General features: G+C 45.1%; 4 protein-coding genes across 6 annotated transcripts; 2 read left to right on the plus strand and 2 right to left on the minus strand.

The window, feature by feature from the left end:
* The first annotated feature begins 2,616 nt into the window (after positions 1–2,616).
* LOC120702531 (auxin-responsive protein SAUR50-like) lies at positions 2,617–3,693 on the plus strand. The gene has a single exon (XM_039986384.1). The coding sequence runs from the start codon at positions 2,750–2,752 to the stop codon at positions 3,134–3,136; it is 387 nt and encodes a 128-aa protein (XP_039842318.1). The 5' UTR covers positions 2,617–2,749; the 3' UTR covers positions 3,137–3,693.
* A 2,460-nt stretch (positions 3,694–6,153) lies between these two features.
* LOC120702532 (ribosome production factor 1-like) lies at positions 6,154–11,365 on the minus strand. The gene is made up of 11 exons (XM_039986385.1): positions 10,959–11,365; positions 10,794–10,874; positions 9,828–9,923; positions 9,598–9,681; positions 9,447–9,516; positions 9,276–9,358; positions 7,505–7,584; positions 7,280–7,378; positions 6,945–7,050; positions 6,480–6,569; positions 6,154–6,389 (listed from the first exon to the last, which is right to left on the minus strand). Exons 1-11 carry the CDS (start codon positions 11,217–11,219, stop codon positions 6,351–6,353), a joined length of 1,089 nt encoding a protein of 362 aa, XP_039842319.1. The 5' UTR covers positions 11,220–11,365; the 3' UTR covers positions 6,154–6,350.
* A 723-nt stretch (positions 11,366–12,088) lies between these two features.
* Positions 12,089–14,901, plus strand: LOC120702534 (probable ribosome-binding factor A, chloroplastic). 2 transcript variants are annotated; one of them, XM_039986388.1, is made up of 4 exons: positions 12,089–12,459; positions 12,535–12,708; positions 13,338–13,545; positions 14,349–14,901. In XM_039986388.1, the coding sequence occupies exons 1-3, from the start codon at positions 12,181–12,183 to the stop codon at positions 13,491–13,493; spliced, it is 609 nt and encodes a 202-aa protein (XP_039842322.1). In that variant the 5' UTR covers positions 12,089–12,180; the 3' UTR covers positions 13,494–13,545; positions 14,349–14,901. The 2 variants fall into 2 exon arrangements, with proteins under 2 accessions (XP_039842322.1, XP_039842323.1); XM_039986389.1 differs by lacking the exon at positions 14,349–14,901 and adding an exon at positions 13,641–14,229 and having other exon boundaries at positions 12,102–12,459.
* Positions 14,902–15,763: 862 nt separating this feature from the next.
* LOC120702533 (pentatricopeptide repeat-containing protein At5g50280, chloroplastic-like) lies at positions 15,764–21,221 on the minus strand. 2 transcript variants are annotated; one of them, XM_039986387.1, is made up of 3 exons: positions 19,641–21,221; positions 17,120–18,636; positions 15,764–16,477 (listed from the first exon to the last, which is right to left on the minus strand). In XM_039986387.1, the coding sequence occupies exons 1-2, from the start codon at positions 20,537–20,539 to the stop codon at positions 17,316–17,318; spliced, it is 2,220 nt and encodes a 739-aa protein (XP_039842321.1). In that variant the 5' UTR covers positions 20,540–21,221; the 3' UTR covers positions 15,764–16,477; positions 17,120–17,315. The 2 variants fall into 2 exon arrangements, with proteins under 2 accessions (XP_039842321.1, XP_039842320.1); XM_039986386.1 differs by having other exon boundaries at positions 15,764–16,485; positions 19,641–20,979.
* Between the last annotated feature and the right edge of the window lie 811 nt (positions 21,222–22,032).

Below are 22,032 nucleotides of genomic sequence, written 5' to 3' on the forward strand. Positions count from 1 at the left end.
TCCAATCTACTACAACAACAGATCACCTATATGCTAATGATCCAGACCAAAAACTACTCAAGATGACTCTGGTACCACTGTAGGGAAACGGATAGGCTACGCTAGCATCACTACCACATATACCCAAGATACTTGCGAGTAGAAGATCATAGATCGTTACCACTAGACGCGCAGCGCAGCGGAATAAGTCGCACGTCGATGTAGAGAAAGTAGTCGATCACGTCCCACGAACCGAGTTCCTCGTCCTTGATCCCAGCAGCCGATCAGCGCAGCAGTCGCAGCAGCGCCTCCACGGAGTCCACACGTACGGGGATGAAACGCCGGGCGTCGGTGTGCTAGCACCGCACACACGGCAAGGGCGGCGGACGAGAGGGGGGGCGACGGCTAGGGAGGTGGCGCGGCTCACAGGTTGTGTCACCCCCTTAGCCCATCCCTCCTATATATAGGGCGTACTAATGAGCTTTTATCTCATAGGCACATTAGTAACTATAATCCCTCTTGGATCAATATCTTCTTGGACCTTTAAACCGTATTGTGATGATGAGCTCTTGGGCATATCACCAACAAGTGGCACATCCATCTTTGATGGTCCAAGGCCAAGCTCGAAAGATGGCCACCCGTATGAATCGTAGCGTAGCATCATATCCTCCATGTATCGCCTATCATGAGATGCATCAGCATTCAGCAGCAACAACTGGAGCAACAAGGGATGACTGCCATAGGTTGCCTCTGCAAGTGCGGCTCTCTTTAATTTAGTTACTTTTGCCCTGGCAAAATAGGGTACGTACATTTGTTGCGATAGATGTGCTTGTGATTGATCTGCCAAACTCAAGTCTTGGGGAGCAAAAAAAGCAGACTCTGTGGTATATTCGTGGCTGAAGAACATTCAGAAAATTGGACACACACTTGTATCCACTAACCGATCAAGATTTTTATTGTGTGCTTTCCTTGTCATTCTGATGTTATCTTCAGAGGATTTTTTTCCTAAAAAGTTTTTAACTTGAATTCATCGCTCCAGTTGGGCCAAAACCCGACAATTTTAAATTAAATCCTATCTAGCACACGACAACATCATAAAGAAACAAACAAGATACAAAAAGAAAAACCCCAAGTCTTCTAGAATCCATGAAGAGGAGGAATTCCCACGTTTTGAAAGGCCTTAGATTTCCGACAAACCGATGGATCTCCCGTATGGGGCTTCTATTTCCATCATCATCTCCGCGCCTGGCAACATGCAATGCAACCCTGCTGCATCTGCCTGACCAGTGACCAGATAGATGGACGTGTGGCGGAGGAGGCGGCGACGCCACCGCCCGCACAGTGGCGATGGGTACGTCTCCACGGCAAGGGGGGATACGGGGGATCGTGGATCGCGATCGGCGTGTCTGCGGCGGCGAGCCGGCGAAGACCCCCGGCCGGCGGCGTCGACAACCGCGTCGTGGCGGCCATGCTGGGGTTGTTGCCCTTGCTTGATGATGAGTCAGATGTGGAGAGAGCACTTTGGACGAGGCATGAACTGAGCTGAGATTTCAGTTCAGGTCTCATTCTCAACCCCCATTATTTGCTCAAATGTCAACGCGCTTGTTTAGATTTTTTTTTGTTTTTTGTTTTTTGCTCTAAGCAAGGGGGCCGCTGGTGTTGCGTTACACCTTGGATCGGTTGACCCTGCAGTCTCTTTCAAGGGAATTGCATTGGCAAGCCACCATGTATTGTCAGTATGTGTACTGTGAGCAAAAAGAAAAGGTGTACTCCCTCCATGTTGTAAAGGAAGTCGTTTTGGACATCGACACTGTCTTAAAAATAACTTTGCCCACAATCTTTTTGTTATAAAAAATTATAAAATATAGTCAATATATACTTTTATGAAACTATATTTCAAGATGAATCTAGTTACATCGCTTTTATAATTTCGAACTCAACCTAAAAAACTTATTTATAGTCAGAGTGTAAAATGTTTGACTTAAGACAAACTCAAAGTGACTTCCTTTACGATATGGAGGGAGTATGATTTTTCCTCCCCACATTCTGCGATTGCCTTCTTTATGCATTATTGCTCGATGAAAAGTCGGATTACAATTGAAAAGGAAAAACTTAGAAAGGAATGGCTACCAGGGGCTGGTTTTTACGGAAAGCCACCCTACTGCCCAATAATGCCTCCATCAGAAATACAGGAGGATGGAGAAATCAACCTGATAAAGGAATGATGAAACTTCAGATAAAGTGGGATAAGATTAGCAGCCTTAATAAGATCTCAAAGTGTGTGTGTGTTTCGGAGGTCCCCTAGGTAGGCGGTACGTACGATCAGGTACCCACCAGCAGATCCAGCCGTACACACCACCATTGGATCGGATTCTCTCTCTTTTTTGTGTGTGCTCGAGATCGATGGGGTGGTTCAAATTCACCACGCCAATGAATACCAGCTTGACTCCTGCACGTAGTACACAACAGGTGGTGCGGGCCCCAGGGCCCGGCAAGCCCACGGGCGCCCGGGCCCACCCTGCCGTCCCCCCGCTCCCCCCCACCACCACCAACCATGGCCGATGCGCTGTAATTCTCTCATCCGCCGATCCCCTCTCCTGCCACCCACTATATAAACCGCCCCGCTCGCCGTCGCCCACCACCACCGGTCGGTCGCCAGCCGAGTTCCAAGTCCGAGTGCTCAGTTCAGGCCTCAGGCCTCAGGCTCAGCTCGCTCTCCGTCCGTGTCCTAGCTCGCTGATCATCGATCAATCCAGAGACCTGCCGGGCAATGGCGATCAAGAAGGGCGGCGCGGCGGCGTCGGGGCTGAAGCAGATCCTGCGGCGGTGCTCGAGCCTTGGTCGCCGGCAGCAGCAGCAGCAGCAGCAGCAGCACAGCGAGTACGAGGAGGAGTACAACGACGAGGAGGAGGAGGCGTCCGGGCTGCCGTCGGACGTGCCGCGGGGCCACTTCGCGGTGTACGTGGGCGAGCGGCGGCGGCGGTTCGTGGTGCCCATCGCGCTGCTGGACCGGCCCGAGTTCCGGACCCTGCTGCGGCGCGCCGAGGAGGAGTTCGGGTTCGCCGGCGCCGGGGCCGGCGGCATCCTCGTGCTCCCCTGCGAGGAGGTCGCCTTCCGCTCCCTGACCTCCGCCCTCGCCTGCGCCGGCGCCCGGTGAGCGCGCGCGCCACTCCCGCCGCCGGCGCACGGCATCCTCCTGTGGCTAGCTATTCGTTCGATTCCCATTGATTTGGCCGGCCCGGCTAGCTATACCTCGCCGGCGAAGTATAAGTATGTAGCAATCACACGTGTACCGTGAAGGTTAATGCATGGTGTGTGTAAATATGGAGAGGATTAGAGAAGACCAAGTTAGTGGTGCATGCGCGGAGGATTATATTAGCGCGCCCCCGCCCGACCGCCATTGGAATTTGGAGAGCATCCATCGAAGAAGATGGAGAGGACGCGCGCGGAGAAGATGATCAGGTTTGAGATCGAGATCGAGGTGGCATTAGCTTTGATGATGGATTATTGGCTAGTAAAAAGAAGCATCTGGCCGCGAGCTGCTGCTAGCTAGCTTGTGCGTTGTTGTTTGTGATGGGTTGTACTTCCTGGCCTCCTGCTCCTGCTAGACACGCATGGGTAGGAGGGCCAAGTGAACGAACCGTCATTAACCCTTTTTTTTTTCTGTATACACGCAAAGATAAGATGTTGCCCGGGTAGCTGCCCAGATCATCAGAGGAGCTTGCAACCTACCGAGATCGATCAACCAGATGTATACAAGCTAAGTGTACGTTTTCCTCTCCTGAGATTCAACTCTGTTGCCCCCAAAAAAATTGGTAGTAGAACGCAGACACTCATAACGCACACACCCGGGAACATCGCCTACCATTACACTGTCAAATTTTAGAATATTCGTTCCCATGGAAAATCGAACCTAGAACCTCAGGTGCTACTGAAACTCTTGTAAGCATGAGACTACGTGCCCTTTTGCGAAAAAAAAATTATTGGTGATGATGTGATGCGATGTTCCTGTTATGGTTAGCTTGGTCTCTACGTGCCTGCAGCCCCTGCATGCGGCATGTGTGTGACAGTGAGAACAGTGGCGTGCAGCTTTCATGCTTGATTGAGCCGTCGTCGTGTGGAGCAGAGCAGGTGCCGGAGAGAAGGAACGTGGGTTGTTGTATTGATTCATCAAGGATATATACCGGCAGCGTCGCTCTCCGGGCACCGGCGATACATCGCACGCCGTGTGCTCCTCCTGCCCACGGTCTTGCTAGCCAGGCAGCATGTAACGCACCAAGCACACGCATGCCGCAGCTCGTTTACGTGTCGTCGTCAAGATCCATCTTCAAGAACGCGTTTAGTTTTTTTTTGAAAGATTAAGAACGCGTTTAGTACGTCTTGCGGTCTTGTGGTTAAGAAAAGACCAACCATTTTTAGGTTGTAAAAAAAATCGGGTCCATCTGTTGTTCTTGTATGCTAACAGCTACTCCCTCCGTTCCAAACTGTAGGTTGTTTTGACTTTTCTAGATTCATATATTTTGCTATGTAACTAGACATATGTTATATCTAGATACATAGCAAATACTATAAATCTAAAAAAATCTAAAACGACCTATATTTTGGAACGGAGAGAGTAGTAGTAACAACTCGGTCGCCGTAGATCAACACGAGCAGCGAGAGGCTCAGGGCTCCGGAGACGGGAACCGCGCGCGCGCGGCGTTTAAGGATGCACGGGTCACATGGACCCGCGCTCCGTCTCCGTGTGCCGACTCGCTTTTTCACCACTCACCAGCAAGCACAACTTCTTCAGAGGCGCGCCTGCTGCGGCAGCAACGAGGCTTGCCTCGCCTGGGCGGCGTGGGCGCTCTCGCCTCGATCGCCGGCAGGCTGGGCTGGGCTGGGACCCCGCTCACGCACGGCCACGGGAGTTGCTGGTAAACTCCCCGGCCGTACGGCGCGGCCGGGCCGACCCGGCCACCCAGCCAGCCAGGCACTCAGGCAGGCAGACGATCCACCAACCGATCCAGCATCCGTGCCCCGCCCGCCGCGCGTGCGAGGCCGCCCGAGGCCATCGGAACTGCAGCAGCAGCAGCACCTAGGGAGGGACGGGCGGGCGCGGCGGCAACCCCCCCAAGTGGTGGTGGTGGTGGTGCCATGGCAGAAGCCGGATCCGGGGGCACGGGTCACGGGCGCGCGGCTGGTTTCTCGCTCGCCGAGCCGGACGCCAGAGCCCTGGGCCTCTGCCGGCCAGAGGGCGGGTGCCACTCCCACTTGGGGGTGGCAGCGCTCGTGGGCGCCGGGGATCAGGATCAGGGTTGCGCGCTCGCTAGCCGATCTGCCGATGGACCCCTTGGCTGGCCTGCCCGGCTGGGGCCGCCTGCCATTGCCATTGCCCCTGACGCCGTGAGCCCGTGATGCCGTGACCGCGTGCTGCCGCGGCCCGGAACATGCATGCGTCCTCTGCGTGCGCGCTGGCCTGCCTGAGGAAGTGAGGAGCAGAGAGGGCCACCCCTCCCCTGCAGTAACCGGCGGCGAGACGAGGCAGGCGCCACTATCCATTGAATTCCGGGCAGGCAGGTAACGTGCCGTGCCCTGCCGCCGGGGGCACGGCACGGGGGCGGGCAGCCCATGTGCGGGCGCCCGTGGCCACGGACGCCGGCCGGACCACCCCACGAACAGGGGAGGCGGGTGGCAATAACTCAGGAGCGCAAGGGTGGCACCCCGCACGCGCCGTCGTACGCTCCGGCCTGCACGGATGTACGTGCGCCCGCCCGCCCATGGATCGATCGCCGGCCTCGGAGGCCCCCTGCTGCCTGCTCGAGTACAAGGCATCGTTTCGGATTAGCTTGAGACTCCGAAGCTCTCAGAGGGTCATTCATGGAGATGTAGACCGGCGCCGGGGAGGGGTTTGATCTCCGGCAGCAACCGCGCCACGGAGGACGGAGCCAGTTGCCAGTGGAGCGGACAGCAACCTCAGGGTTCTTTCTTGGTCCGAACATGGGGGCAATCCAATGATAAGTTGTTGACAGACGGCGACTGCAGAGTGTGAAACAAGTGAGGTGTCACCCGGCTCTTGAATGGGACGACAACGACCTTTGCATGGAGTTGTTTTTTCATGCCATCATGCGCCGGAACCAGTGACCGAACAAGAACAAGGTGCGCCTTTTGCACCATTTCACCCCAAATGTCAGATGGAAATGAAGACGGGAACAAAGTTCTATTAGCTCATCTTCTTGGTTGGATCCACAAAATTGCTTGGACAGGCATCAACGTCTGTTGCACCCATTTATCGATTCTACGTGCCAACGTAGCATCCTCTCTACATAAATTTGAAAGACTCAACAGAACAATTCCGCCCGTTTGGGCATCACAGTCTCCATGCTCCATCATCACAAGAAGAATCTTCTCCTGCTTGTATCCATGTCCGGCTGAGATGTGTGCAAGCATTTTGTTTATATCAGCAAAATGTCAGAGCTGTATTGTGTGGACGTGACATGGTAAATGAGCAGCGACGGTACCTTGTGAACCCACTCGTACTCCCCGCCTTTCGTGTCGAAGGTCCCATGTTGCAAGGTGAGCAGCTTCAGAGTGAAGCGAGGACCACATTCCTGTGCCATCAAAAACAGTTTGGACTTACTGCTGAAATCATCGATAGCAATAATGCAGAGCAGTGGATCTAAAACGAATCCCATTTGCTGCTGCTGAGGAATATGTGGCATTTGCTAATGTCCAACTGGCAGGAGAGTGATATTGTAAAATCTGATACGCAAGGCATCATAACAGACGGTGGCTATTAATGACTTCATAAAGGACTGGCTAGCCTAGAAACATGCTCAACCCCATATTGATGTTTTCAGGAAAGTTACAGGAAGATGATGATACATTGTGGATAGTGTTGCTCTAACATATTCCTTTTTAAAAAAAAAAATGCTTACAGTAAAACTGTCATATACTCTTTGGTGCAAAGTTATAAGCTGTCGTACCTGCAGGCGACAAATCACTTGCTTCTCAGGTTGTCTTTTGCTTTCAGATGTCTTAGCTTTCTTGTCCTTCGAAGCAACCTTGCTTTCTTTTGTCTCAAAGATGTACCTGGTGTATGTTCCATAACAAAAAATAAGATGCTAGCTGTAAAACATTACCAGGTACTATAAAGAAAAGACATTCCACAGATCAGCTTGCCTATGAGCTAAGACGATGTCAAACTAGTCTTTACTAAAAAAATAATCATTTACTAGATGACTAGACAGGCACCCAGGCGTACAACAGTTGTGTAGACATGCACAAATGCTTTATTCCTAATTGCATTTTGTATGTGCACCTGTGATGACGGAAAAATATGTAGTCTCGCTGATTATGGAAGGTCACGACGCGGCGCCCACGGAAATTGGGGTCTTGGGGAAAGAGGGATTGTATCATCCTGAAAAATGAATCAAGCAACAGACACATGTAAAGAAAATAGAAAGAGCCTGAAATGATAAAAAAACGCTGGAAAGGGGCAACAGGCCACCTTTCATTTAAAAAAGGGTATAAGTTCTCCAATCACCTTCCAACACGATGACCAAGGCGTGTAGTGAAATTGTTCAACACTAGCTCTGGCTTATGACTGGTAGGGTTGCCATGGTTCTGTAATGTACGGAGCAAACAAAAAAGTAAACCAACATAACTGAAAATGCCCATACTTTACAAGGTTCTGGTACACTCGCAAAAATAGTGTTCCGCTGCATTAAATTTATATAGAAAATGTAAATTTGATGGACAAATGCCATTTAAGAAGAGCATAATAACGAGCTTGTATGGATGCAGAATCCCCCATAATTATACATAACAAACAGATCTAGATATACCATGTGCTACTGAAATAAGTAAGCTAGCGAAATCCAGAGCCAACATTCATAAAGATTCATCTGGTATAGAATTGTCAGTTTGGCATCAGTCTAGAAGGCATTGGTTATCAACCACATCATCCGCGCAATGATTTCATACAATGCTGTAAAGCATGGGAAATTAAAACAAGGACATGGCTTGTCAGAAAGAGACATGGACCAGCCTATAGCAGACATGCCATATGGCACCGAACATAGCCATATGCATGTTTGATTTTTGGGCACAAAACTCATATGCCTAAGCAAGCTAGGGACAACCTAGAGACAAGTAGGATGGGGTAATTGATGGAAATTTGATTGGTGCTCAGTTTTCTTGCTCCTTTTTGTCTTGAAAGTTAATGGTGTGATGATGGCAAAGTGGTTATGCTGCTATCAGAACCACATGAATAAATAATTTGGTATAATGCATCTATGTGCCATGTATGATCCTTTCACTAATAAGCAGGCAGAGCATTGTTGAGTTCCTATTGCATTCCTTACAAAAAAAAAAAAGAAATAGGGAGTTCAAAAATGAAGGGGTTTTATACAAGACTTGTTTAGAAACGATTGTCTCCCAATAATTGAAATTTTGTAAGACAACATGTTATCTGAGGACTTGAGAATGAAACCAGGGAGAACATCTAGGTACTTCTGTAGAGTTAGATTGTAATAACTTGTAAAGGCATTTAAAAAAAAAAGAAGTTTGCAAGAATGTAACCTAATATGCACAATCATGTAGTCTCTGACAGGCGTTATCATAAAGCTTAATGAAAAGCTAGGGAAAAACATGCTCAGCAGGTCATGTTCAAAACACGAACACATCAGAGGTGGTTCCAATTTAAATAGCAAACAAACAGTTTTTAGGATTAGAGATAGTAAATAACAATTCATGTATAGACCCTCTGAATGACCAAGTAGCATTACTTTGCTCTTGTCCTGTGACAAGGGAAGCAAAATCCAATCACTATTTCCACATTTCTCTAGAAAAACAAACTTTCATGGGCAGCCTGGTGTGCTCTAATTTGTGCTGGTTTCAAGCCTACCCACCTGGCCGGCCCAAAACTATGTATATGTGCATTCACGCATGATATTAATATTTTATTTGGAGTATAATACATATTTCTAATATAATCTAGTTAAGCTTTTGGAGGGATCATCACAGGCTCCAGCAGTGGTTTTCTTACGCAGAAAGTGGCTCAACTGCTCAAGCCATTAAACAAGTTCTGTTCACAAATTGAATGCACGGGCACTCATATTAATAGAATCCTAAATAGCTCAGCAACAAGCAATACTCATTAAGCTCACAAGTCTGACTAATGCCATTCACAAAAGGTTTCACTCCAACAAAAGTTGACAAAACCTAGGCATTCAGTAAGTTGCCATGACAAAAACTGTTCAAAAACAAGTTTGCAGATCTGACAAATAAAAGGAAATAGAGCACAAAACATGTACCTTTATGTCCTTCCGTAGAACAAGTTTGGATAGTTTGAAATGTGCAGTGGGGCCATCAGGTAATCCAATGATAAGTAGAGCATCTGAAACATAAAAACCAACCATATGTCACAAGCAAGCTGAAGATCAACAGCTCCCCCCCCCCACACACACACTGTGATGAATTCATACCAGGTTCCCTCCGATTTGTGTGAACAACAATAAGTGAGGTGAAATCCCTATTCTTCGCATAGTCCACAATCTGAAAAGAAATGTATTTGAATGCACATGGAAAGGTGCCAGAAGCAAATGAATAGAAAATTAACTCAGTAAAATGGCATACTTTCTTGAGTTCATATGTTCCCCTTTTAACATAATGCGAATTTGGTATCACTTGCATTAGCTCCTCAATAAAGGCAGGTCCCCTCTGAACACACGTAAGCGGAAAGTATAATGTCAAATCATGCAACATTACAAGAACAACATGAAATCAATACAAAATAACAACCAGCAAAATAACATATGGAGAAGAAAATTCACGAAGCAGGGTTAAGAAGCACAGAAATCAAATACCCCTGAATTGAAGCGGCATGTGGTAATCAGTACTTTCGGAATTATGTGCTGTTTTAGAACAGCGTTGAATTCATCTGCATCATTTCCTGCAAATAGCTGCAGACAGGAAAATTGTTCCATAATTAACAAATCTAGAAACTGCATAAAGTTGATATAATGGTCTAAGTAAAGCATTCAGCAAACAGTACAAGTTCCAAGATTGAATATAAAACTTTAGATTGAGTAAACGATATAGTGATCCAAATGATCATTGATCCAACAAAGACATAGTAGACTAATAGAGATTCCTAATACTTTCCAAGAGAAAGTGCAACTGTATTTAAAAGAAATCAAATTGAACAATGTATAAAATGCACAAGAACAACTAAAAAATTACTAGTAACAAGATAAAGATGAACACATGCACTTTCACGCACATAAGATGGTGCTGCACAATCATACCGACTGAATCATTTGAGAAGACGAAGCAAGATAGTGTAGTTGTTCTACTACAGTATATAACATAAAGGTTTATCTCTTTGTCTCATTGTCACTCTTATGCTTCAAAATTTCAACTCCAAATGGATGGATGGTGCTTCGGCGTTTAATTTGCTGTGACTTTTTTTAATACATTGTCGTTATTAATACATTTTGACATTAGTAATCTAAATATCAAATCCCACAGGCATTGTATTAGTTGCAATGCTTTTGCACCAAATTAAACATATCATTCGTATCTAAGTAACTACAACATGCTTAGTATTTAACTGATTTAAAAGGTTCTTCAGGCGAGCAGCCACACAAACAAGTGAAACCTTAACCACTAGAGTGAACAATGGACACCTTACTGCTGCCCTTAACCATATGGAGTCGAAGTCTAAAAACAAACCATGGATGCTTAAGATTGGTTCCGAATTCGATAAAACTAGCAGCTCAATATTCGGTTGGCTCACAAGAATCAAATTAATAAGGTAGTCAAATACGAACCTCCTGGTCATCAGGCCGGCACACGGTCTCATCAGGCTCCCTGGTGTTCTCGATCGTCCGAGGCACCTGCCTCTCCGGCGGCTGCAAACACCCAAGACAATCAGGACCAACAAAAACTCCAAACTCTACAGGGGAGAGTGAGCAATTCGAAGAGCGCTTGCTTGCCTGTTCCCCAAGCTCTTCGGCGCGGCGGATGGCCTGGCTGCGCTCGCGGGAGAGCTTGCGCTTCTCGGACTTCTTCTCGCGCTTGAGCTTGGCGTGCAGCTCGCTGCGCTTGTCCTTGTTCTTGATCTGCGACGGCAGTATCGCCTCTGCCTTATCCTTCTTCGCCTTCTTGCCCTTGCGATCCCTCCTTCCCTCGCCCTCGTCGCCCGGAGGCACCGCCGAGTCGGAGGCAGGCTGCTTCCGCTTCTTCTCCTTCGCCATCGCTGCCGGGAGGTCGCTGCGAGTTAGTGCGGCGAGGGTTTAGGCGGCGGCGGCTAGGGTTAGGGGATAGCGAGGCGGGAGCGAGAGCTCTCGACTCGTGGACGGGGAAAGGAGAAGATTGCTCTTTCGGTTTAAGTCTGTGAGAATGGGCTGGAATTTTTGCCCTTAATGTGTGAGAACGGGCTGGAAGTAGTAGTGGGCAGATCCGGGAACTGAGCTCATTTGTCATTTTTACAAACTTTTGTGAAACAGCATCTAAACAAATTGAAACTTCCTTATATTTTTAAATGCGATTTTAATTTTTGAATACATGGAAAATCAATATATGAATAAAATCATAACTGCAACGGAATAGTTATTAAATATTCTCACACATAAGACCTTGAAGAAACTATGTAGCACTACTTGATTTAGTTCAATTCGAGAGTTTATTACTTCTTCACTTCCAAATTATAGGTTGCTATCACATACTTCTCTGTCTCAAAATAAATGCAACTATAGAATTCAAATTTTTTTCTCACAAAGAATGCTAATTTTGATCCACCTATCAAAAAAACAAGACAATTTCTGAAATATTCTTGCAAAAGACAACTAACACATCATCCACTCATCACAAAATAGAAAGAATATTTTAATAATTTTACAAATAGTATTAATTTGTGTGCTCGGTCTTAGAATTGCATTTATTTTGGGACCGAGGGATTAGCAAAACTTCGCATCTAGAAAATGCTAAAATCTAGATATAAATAAAAAAATTGCACAAAGAAATACTAAAATAGTCTATAAGTTTGAACGAAGGAGAGAGTAGCTATCAAAATATCAAGAGTTTATTTGAAAACTATTCAAAAACAAAAAAAATGGAGTAAAGATGAAGATATTGTTCAACCCGACCCGACAGCACTATCCCCATCGCCTCTCTCGCTCCCACCCGCGCTCTCGACGATCGAAGCTTCCGGCCGCGATGTTGCCGTGCCGCCCGCTGGCGCCGCCGCCGCCGCCGCTGCCTCGTGCTCTCACCTTCGCGCGGCTCCCGCCGTCGTCGCTGCGCGTGGTGCGGTGCATGGCGAAGGAGCGGCGGGTGCGGATGGTGGCGAAGCAGATCCAGCGGGAGCTCGCCGACATGCTCACGCGCGACCCCGTCCTGCAGCGCGCGGTCCTCCCCGAGGCCGCGCTCGGCGCCGACCGCTACCTCTCCTCCCTCACCACCATCGCCGACGTCGAGCTCTCCAACGACCTCCAGGTCAGGTCGCCCGCCGCTCCCGCGCCCAGATGACGATCGGCTTGCGCAGGCGATGCTGAATTCCAGTGTGCGCAGGTGTGCAAGGTGTACGTGTCCGTGTTTGGAGACGAGAGGGGGAAGAAGGTGGCCATTGATGGCCTCAAGGCCAAGACCAAGTATGTCAGGAGCCAGATTGGCAAGCGGATGAAGCTGCGCCTCACGCCAGAGATACGGTTCATCGAGGATGAGTCCATGGAGCGTGGAAGCAGGGTAGGATACAGATTTGTTATGTATTTTGGATTCGAATATACGGATTTCTTGATGCTTCGAATTCTGTTATGCATTCCTTTTCGTTACCTTATGATTACTTTTAACATACCTTATTTGCTGTCAACAGTACTTGTTCCTTGTTCCCACTATTTCCATCACAGACCAGAACTAGCAGTAGTTTTTCACTTTGAACTCAGATAGGTGCTTTTGGTATATGATTGTGCAGTATTCGGGAATTTGTTTCCCAATATGTGTCCACCACAACATGTGCTAAGCAACTCTCGTAGTCTCGTGCACCCAAAAACACACGCGCATGATAGTAGGAAATATATACTTAGCTTTTATTCATCATTGTATTTCTTCCCCTACAAATTGTGATACAGGATAGTAGTTTCTTTCGCTTTTGAACTTCAAACTCAAAGGACAGCTTCATTGTTATTTTTGGTGAAAATTAGAATCATCATTATGCTTTAGGGGGACATAAGAACTATAAGGCCTGTCAGAGGAAATTGTATATCAACACAAACAATTTGTTGCGCTGCAGGATGTGTATTTCCACAAATGATCTTTTTTGGGGTATTTGTATGTATTGGGAAAAATATTGACTAATTATATCTGTCTTTTTATAGATCCTTGCTATACTTGACAAACTGAAGGAGGAAAGGGAGCAACAAGAAGGAAAAGATGGGGAGGAAGATGCAGAAGGTTCATATATATCAGAAGAAGAAGATGGTGACTGGGATGCAGACGAGCCAGATGAGGAGGACATCATTTATGTAAAATAACCACATTTTCTAGGAACCTGGTCATCATTCATCCTTCCATGGAACACTGCAGGTGCGCTTCTAGAAATTGAAGTTACGTGTTTATGAGGCCTTTGACCAGGCGCCACCATTAGCTTATATATTGTTACGATGCTTTCTGCTTGCAAGTGCCTGGACTCGAAGCTAGGTTGTGTGAGTACCTCCCTAAAGGGTTCGGTACTCCCCTCTCGTAAGACAAAGCCAAGGGAATGTGTCCAACCATGCTCGAGTTTTTTGTTATTCTGTGTTTATAGATTGACATCAAGTTGAAGCACTTCTAATGCATAATACACTGCTGTGTGTGCCATGTGGAAAATTAGGTTGGGAACAACTGCTGGATTTTTCTGAAAAGTAAACAAATTAAATTCAATCAGAGGACAAATGGCCAAATGAAACTGATATGACTTTTAACAAAAATGAAATGTAGACCAAGAAAACGACTCAAGAGTCAGAGGAGAGGACAGGACATGATAATAGCATCACATATATACTGAATTTTTGTTTGTTATTCGAAGTTGCGCTAAGCACATTTGGTTTAAGTTGTTTTAGTTGTTCAGCAAACAGAGTGTCTATTGCAGCCACAAGATAAGTGTCGAAGAGATACATCTTTTATTCTCAACTTCATGTGTTTTACTTAGAAGATATGAATGAATAATTGCTCAGCTCCTTCACATACTATTTCTTATCTGACTGCGTTAGAGGCTACCAGTTGTACTGATTTTCTTTGTAGCAATCATGATACGTAGAGTTATGCATCCTCAGGCTATCAATTTGTTTTTCTTTTTTGCTAATGCATAGTACCAGTAATGTTCTAATTGGTATAACTAAACTGTGCAGTTTGCTTCGGAGTTCAATCCAGTGAAGTTCGTAACTCACTGCTCACCTGCTTGTCGAAGCGCTCCAAAGTGTCTCAGCATTTGAAGGGCTTTGCCTTTGCAGTGCCAACACTTTTGCCAATTGAAGCAGGTCATATCACACTCCTGCTGCCGATTAGAAGTTGGTCGCATCCTTTCTTCATGGATCATCGACGTGGAGGATATTTTAAAGAGGACTCCTGAAGATATATAATCATTTTTCTGTCCACTGGATCTGATATCTGACCATCAGTGCAAGCTAGTTTTGATTGATGTTCATTTCTGTGTTATGTTAACTAGCGCTCTCACTAGGGTCATGTGTATCTTTCTAGTTTTTTTTTCCCTGAGCGTCTCACTAGTTATCTTGCTGTGTTTCAGTGTCCAATTTCTTCTATAATTTGGGTACAGTATTTACCTCTTTCTCTAAGACACTATGTAATAGGGTAGCGTCAGTATTATTTGAAGATAAACGAGCACTTTCTCATCTGAGCTAGTACAAGAAAATGATCTGGGCAAAGTTACAAATGTACCCTCCACTGAGCTTCTTTTGGAAATTAGTAGTCCTTCAGTTCCTAAGGTGATCTGCTGTGGCGGTACAGCTATGGTTATTCAGGTGATCATCACGAGAAGGATGGCTTGCCTTTTGATCTCTTAATTTTATGCCCAGCACATTTCTTCAGTTTCAGCTTTTCCTAGTGAACATTTCCATTAGCTGGGAGAGGATTGAAAGCTGAAGAGCACCGTGGTGATCCAATCTGCTGCACGTGCCTACCTGTTTTGTACAGGAATTATGAAAACTGAACAACATATTTGCCATCGTGAAATTGAAATGGGTGCTAAGGGCTCATCTGGTTCAAGCAATCAGCTGAACACACATCTAAAGAGGACGAGGTGCTTGTTACAAGCATAAGTAGCTCAACTGATCTGATGATTCTTTCGATATTGGTTTGGTTTGTGAACTTTATAATCAGCTTCTTGAATGTTTTTTTTTCCTTGTGCATCAAGAGAGATTTCTTGAATGTATTTTATTTTAAAAAATAATAATAGGGACCAGTGTTATCAGGAGCTTCCAGCGCTACGTTGCATACTCGCATCCTTCACTACCCCTGTTTTCATTTTGTGCTGTTGCGCTAGATACCTGTTGCTCTGTGTGATTCACTGAAATCCAAAACAAACAACTTGTCTAATCAACCTAGGTTTAAACACTTATAATCCCGTCTCTTTTAAGTTTTAAAGTATATCAGCGTATGAATTGGGTCTGCTCATCTACACTTTTTCTTTGGAAGCAACGCTCATCTACACTTTCGGGGGGAAGAAATGTCCTTCAGTAGAGTATCAGGCGGAAAATACTGAATGGCTTTCCACTGAGAAATGTGCACCCAATACTGCAGACCGAACTGTGTTCAAAAAAGAAAGCCCAAAAAGATCACTGAAGGTCAAGCCAATTCACGTTGGAATACATTTTAAGAGTGGCGAACCACTGAATGTCCTACTATTGGCCCTGGTTTTTTGTCAGAATGAGATCAGTTGCAGAAGGGAGATATTTAATATTTTGGCAAGTTATTACTGTTGCAGAAGGGAATGCTCAACTCCAAGGATCAAAGTGCTTGTCTTTCCTTGTTACTGAATACACAGTTGCCAGGTCATTTCTGCAGTTACTGAAGCATTTTTCGGTCAACCTGTTTTTCAAGATGACGCTTCATACTCTTTTTTTTCTCGAACACACAAGAGAACTGCGCTTCATACTCTTTCAACTTTATTGCTCTTTCAACTTTATTGTTTTTCTTTGCCTCCGTTTTGCAGATATTACTGACAGTTGGAGCTGTCAAGGAAACTCTTTTTGACGCCAGCTGTCAAGGAAACTGCAGAACCATCAGAAACACTATACGCTAGAGTATTCCTGTTGTTCTCTGAAGTCTGAAACCAATGCACTGGTGCTCTTAGCTCCAAATTCTGAAGCATAACAATTTTATTTCTACGAGTGAAATTCCTGTGTAGCAAACTTGCACCTTTTTTCGTTTCAATGAGAGGAGGTAGCAGCATTGCATTCAGACTGTAGATTCCGCTTGTCTTTGATTTGTAGACATCCTCTCCATAGTTCTCTATAAGAACCTGTTAAGCTAAAATCAAATTGCAGTTCAACATACAATTTATTGTTGAGAGAGCACTATTTTGTTTGATCAACTCAGAGGCATATGTATTTATTGTAGTGATGGTGTTCGATTCCATATTCAACTATCCAAAAGACAAACTTAGAAGTGAATCAGATTCTATCAAGTTCAATTATAATTTAACTACTAGAATCAAATTCATTTCCTAGGATCAAACGGACCCTTAGAAAAACACATGATTACCATGTGGCAGCTGTCACAAACTTAGGAGTCACGAAATATGGAGTGACAAACTTATGAGCAACATCTCATCTTGAAATCCTAAAGTTAAAAAAGCAACAGTTTTCAATTCTTAAAATATCAAATAACACAGAAAAGAGGAGCTTGTAATTAGTTTTTTAAAAAATAGCACTGTAGAAGATTGATAACAGCAACAAAAGGTGACTACAAAACTCAACAGTTCAAGTTGATGGCATTCATCATTTAACAAGGTTACAATGCTATTGCTTTTTATTGCCCAAAAAAAATGCTATTGCTTTTTAAGTGTGTCATTTCAGAATTTTTGTGGTACAAAAACCAACCATCAAGATTAAAAGTGTAGCTTTTTCATGATAAAAATAACAAAAAGATGTAGTTCATTTACCTGAATGGTTTTCAAGGCCAATCATGTTCAAAGACAAACCCTTAAAGTTGATTCAGGTTACTGAGAGCAGAAAAGGAAAATGCATATCTATAGCACAGGCTCCAACTTAACATTTCAACTTTCAAGAGCGAAAATGCAGGGACCATGAAATAGGATGTAAATCTTGAACACAATTGAATGTACACCGAAGGTAAATTCACAAAAATCTTTTTCTTTGGTGTCCATAAGTTGAGTTCAGCATAGACCGCTTTCTTCTGTTCTTCCAAAACTCGTCTTTCTTTTCCTTCCTAGGCTTTAAGCCAGCCTTGCCTTTTATGATCCCTTGTATTGCACTCTTATCCTTTATATTCTTTCTTGCAGCCTTCACATCCAAAGTGTTCAACAGTTTTCTGTACGACCTAGGATCAGGTATTTGCCCACTTCGAACCATCTTCTTGTGGTAATAGAATGCCCTCGAAAAGTCGCGAACACGGGCATATGCATATATCATTGTACAATATGTAATGGAGTCTGGTTTTAGTTCAAGAGCAGCCATCTCTTTCAGGAGTTGGGGCAATTTGTAATGCTGCCCCCCTCTGCCATAAGCATTCATCAAAATGTTGTATGTCATAACAGTAGGCTTTAAACCAATCTTTCCAAATTCATATATAACATCCCTTGCCTGATGGTATAACCCATGTTTTGCTAAACAATCAAGTATCATGTGGAATATGACTCTTGTTCCACCAACCTTTTCATCAATCATATTTTTCCATGTCTCCATTAGCTTCTCTGTGTCACCAGCTCTCCTAAGAGTGTCAATTAAAGCTGTATATGTTTCTAACGTAGGTTTAAGTCCTTCACTTTTCATATCCATATACATGGTATGAGCTTTTTCATGTAGTCCATTAACTGCATATGCACAAAGTAGTGCAGTGTATGAAGAAGATAATGGCTTAATGCCATGTGCTTTCATCCTCAAGAAAGCATCTTCAGCCTTTTCACTCATTTTCTTTTGCCGACCATAGGCTCTTATGAGACAATTGTATGATCCAGCATTTGGAATTAAACTCAAATCTTGCATCTCCAGAAGTAACAATTCAACAACTTCTGGCTGCAATCTCCTACTGTAAGCATCCATAAGGATATTATAAGTTGTTATTGTTGGTTGCAAACCTTTTTCTTTCATCTCAACAAAGAGCCCCTCAGCTTCTTCAATTTGGTTAGATTTGCAGAATGCCGTCATTAACATGTTATATATGCTTGTGTTTGATGCAATTCCTCTCTTCTCCATTTCTGACTGGATGATTAAAACTTCCTTTCTGAGCCCCTCACAACAAAAGATATTGACCAAAGCAGCAGCAACATCCAAGCTCCAGTTAACTCCTTTTCTGTTCATCCGTTGGAAAAACTCCCATGCATCCTTAGCAGATGCCTTAGTATTCTTCATAATATTAAGCATGATTGAGGATGTCCTGTGATCAGGTTGGATATTGTTCTTTTCCATGAGCTCAAAAATTTTCCAGGCACCATCATATCTGAAGAAAAGTAGAAACATGCTCATCATATTGAACATTAAATAACGAATACAAAGAAGAAATGCAGCACATTTTCTGCCACACCTATTCATCATTAGTTACAAATGTAGTCACCTACTTGTCGCATCATTATAAAGTAGTTACTAAACGATGTTTCTGCATGTAGTCTGTTATCTCCAGTAATATATTATTCCATATATGTTTCTCAGATTCTATAAAAATGGAAATAGTGAGATAAATCGAATTGACTTACATACCCTGTTGATCACCTAATAACACCAACCTGGACTTCATTATCACATTTTTCCAAGCCATCAGGCACAAATACACCAGCAATTACTAATACATAATGCTTGAAGTAATCAAGAATCTTCCTAAAAGAAAGGCTTGATTAAATAATACACAAAACACCTAAAACATTGATCCTCCTTAATGGACTTAACGAGCAAGAGAAAAGCAGTTTTTAAATTAATTATAAACCTATTATCTTTTTTCACTGACCTTTGGCTTATATATGCTTTTTCAGATCAAGCTTTACTAATCTTTAAATTTTGAGCTCATCGACCATACCCATTTTTTTCCCTCAAGCCAGCAGGAGATTCTGCCCAAATTTTCACGAGCAATTTCTCTTCGTAACTTTCAACCTGACACACAAATTCATCCTCCACTTCCAAAACTTTTTCAAAAACTTGAATGCAACTGTCTACTTAGAATCTCATTCACATGTATCTGATTATATAAACCGATTAAAAAGGAAGAAAAAATTCTGCAACAAGTGTAGAGATAGTCCTAGTTATTACCTATCAAAATTTTATTTCCTAACATTCAACGGTACTGACTAGTCAGCTGTCATATGTAGGTCCACAAATCTTCTTCATCTAAGTGATTATCTAAAACCACAGAACATGTGCTAACAAACCTTAAACTAATCAATTTTGAATGGTACGAATAATGCATAGAGAATAGCACTATAAGTCCTTGACACCAATCAAGACAATGCTCACCTCTCGCAGTAGGCAACAGCAGATATAGCGGCATTGTAAACAACTGCCTCGCGGAACTCCCTCGCAGGAGGCAATCTTGCCACAATCTCCAAGACCTCATCAGCCATCTGGCACCGCCCAAGCGCAACAATACCTGCCAGCCACACCTGTGGTGACACCAGCACCGGCTGCTTCCCCCGCAACCACTGGAACAGGTGGACACAGCCCAATGCCAGCCCCTCTTCAGACATCCTCCTCATCAATTCCACGCAGGCCCCCTCGCTGAGGTCCTCGTGGCTGTAACCGGACAAGAATTCGGTGAATGCTGAGTCTCCCGCCGCTGCCGGGCTCCTGGCAAAGGTGAGGATTGCTTCCATGGTTGCCATGCTGGTGCTTCTGCAAACGCCGCTCACCCCTTCTTGGCTTGGTAAGAAGGAGGTCGGGTCCAACCACTGGCATCCTTCTGCATCGTCCTCTCCCTCTTCTTCTTGGTAGTGCGTTTCCTCGCGCTGCGTTCGAAAGGGACTGACAGGCGGGTCCCACTCGCCCAATCCCTCTCCGCCTTCCTTCTCATCCTCATCCTCGTCGGATTCTTGAAGCTCGTCTTCGTCCTCCGAGGCGTCGCCGCCCTCCCCATCAGTATCATCTCGGAAGGGGCTAGCAGGTCCACCCCAGCTTTCCACCGACTCCTCCCCGTCGTCGTCGCCTTCGTTTCCCTGTCCTTGCAAGAAAAGATGCGGAGGGCAGGCGACTGGGTACCTTCGCGGCCGCGGGGTGTGGAATTGGGAGTGGGAGTGAAGGAAGCATCTGGAGGACGGCGCATATTTGAGGGGGCGGCTAGGGTGGAAGGTCCGGAGAGTCGGAGGGGTGAAGGAGAAGGAGAAGGAGAAGGAGGGCAGCTGCTGGGCCTGCAGCGCCATCTCCGGCGAGTGGCAACTGGCAAAGGACCAGGGCGAGCGCACGACGAGGGGCGACCAACGGCTCCGCAGGAAGGATAAACAGTTATAGCGGCACGAGGAGGCAACGCCGCAAGGCCCTCTCCTGCCACGCCGCCATTCGGACGACAACTCCGGGACACGGGGGGAGCAGGCGGCGGGTGCGGCCGGAGAAGAGGAAGGAGGGCGGGGGCGAATGCGTGATGAAGAAGCTCACCGGAGTTGGAAAATGAGATGGCTGAGGTCGGTGGAGGGGCTGGGGCGGGTGCGAGCTCTAGGCCCTGGAAGATCGCCCCGGCGGCGGCGGCCGGCGGGCGAGCAGCGCGCGTGCGCGCCTGGGAGGATGGCGGAGGAGGATAGGATTTCGAGGAAGAGGAGGAACCTGGTCGTCAATCGAATGGATGGACGGCTACTGATCCAGGTCCCTCCATTCCGAAAAGAACGCAAATCTCTTATTGAGAAGTCAAAAATTTTAAATTTAACGAAATTTATATGAAATAGTTTTAATTTTTATATTACAAACTAAGTATTATTAGACTAATCATATAATATATTTTCATACGAAATCTATTTGGAGATACAAATATTAATAACTTTTATATAAATTTGAAATTGTTTGACTTTTTGGGAATTGAAATTTGTATTCTTTTTTAGACGGAGGAAGTAGACAGCAATTAAAGTAAAAAACTTTGGCGCTGGACTGCTAATAGCTCTTACTCTTCCAAGTCAGCTTACTTGGCTCAATTTAACGGATCATTTAGCAGCTTCCAAGGAAGCTACATCTGGAAAGCACATGCCGAGGGGAAACACAAGTTCTTTGCTTGGCTTTTGATCCAGTCCAAAATTCTCACTGCAGACAAGCTAATCGAGAGGGCATGGTCGTGTGATCCTTGTGTGATCAAGAACCAAAAACAGCAGTTCATCTCTGCCTTCATTATGTTTTTGCACAGGAAGTCTGGTTTCTGATGCAGGTATGGTCCAATGATTTAGTGAAGAGACCGGAGAGGTGGGTGGAGATTGAGGTTTTGTTGACGTCTACTCTACGGCCGCTTCCTAAAGATCAGCGGCGGCATGTTGCAGCTTTGCTAATGTGCACGGCGTGGAATATTTGGAAGGAGAAGAATAGGAGGAATTTTGAAGGCAAATCTATGACAGCATCACTGATTTTCAACTGCATTTTGGAGGAGGTAGGCCTGCGGCATGCGGCCCTGAGAGCACCTAGCGCCACTTAGTTCATATGTTAGTCTCATTTCATGTTTCTTGTGAGTTTGAGCATTTTTCTTTTATGTAATTTCTCCTTAGTGAATTGTAAAACTCTGCTTCTCCTTCTTATATGATTTGGCAGCGCTCCAACCATTTTCTTCAAAAAAATAAAGAAAAAAAACTCATCTCTGAAAAATGAGATGCCACAGGTGAGGTGACCATAAAAAAACAGTCTGGAAAATGAAAAGTAGAAGCATGCCTCCTTATCCAAAAAA

Source organism: Panicum virgatum, chromosome 4K (genome assembly GCF_016808335.1).
Source record: "Panicum virgatum strain AP13 chromosome 4K, P.virgatum_v5, whole genome shotgun sequence".
Lineage (NCBI taxonomy): Eukaryota > Viridiplantae > Streptophyta > Magnoliopsida > Poales > Poaceae > Panicum > Panicum virgatum.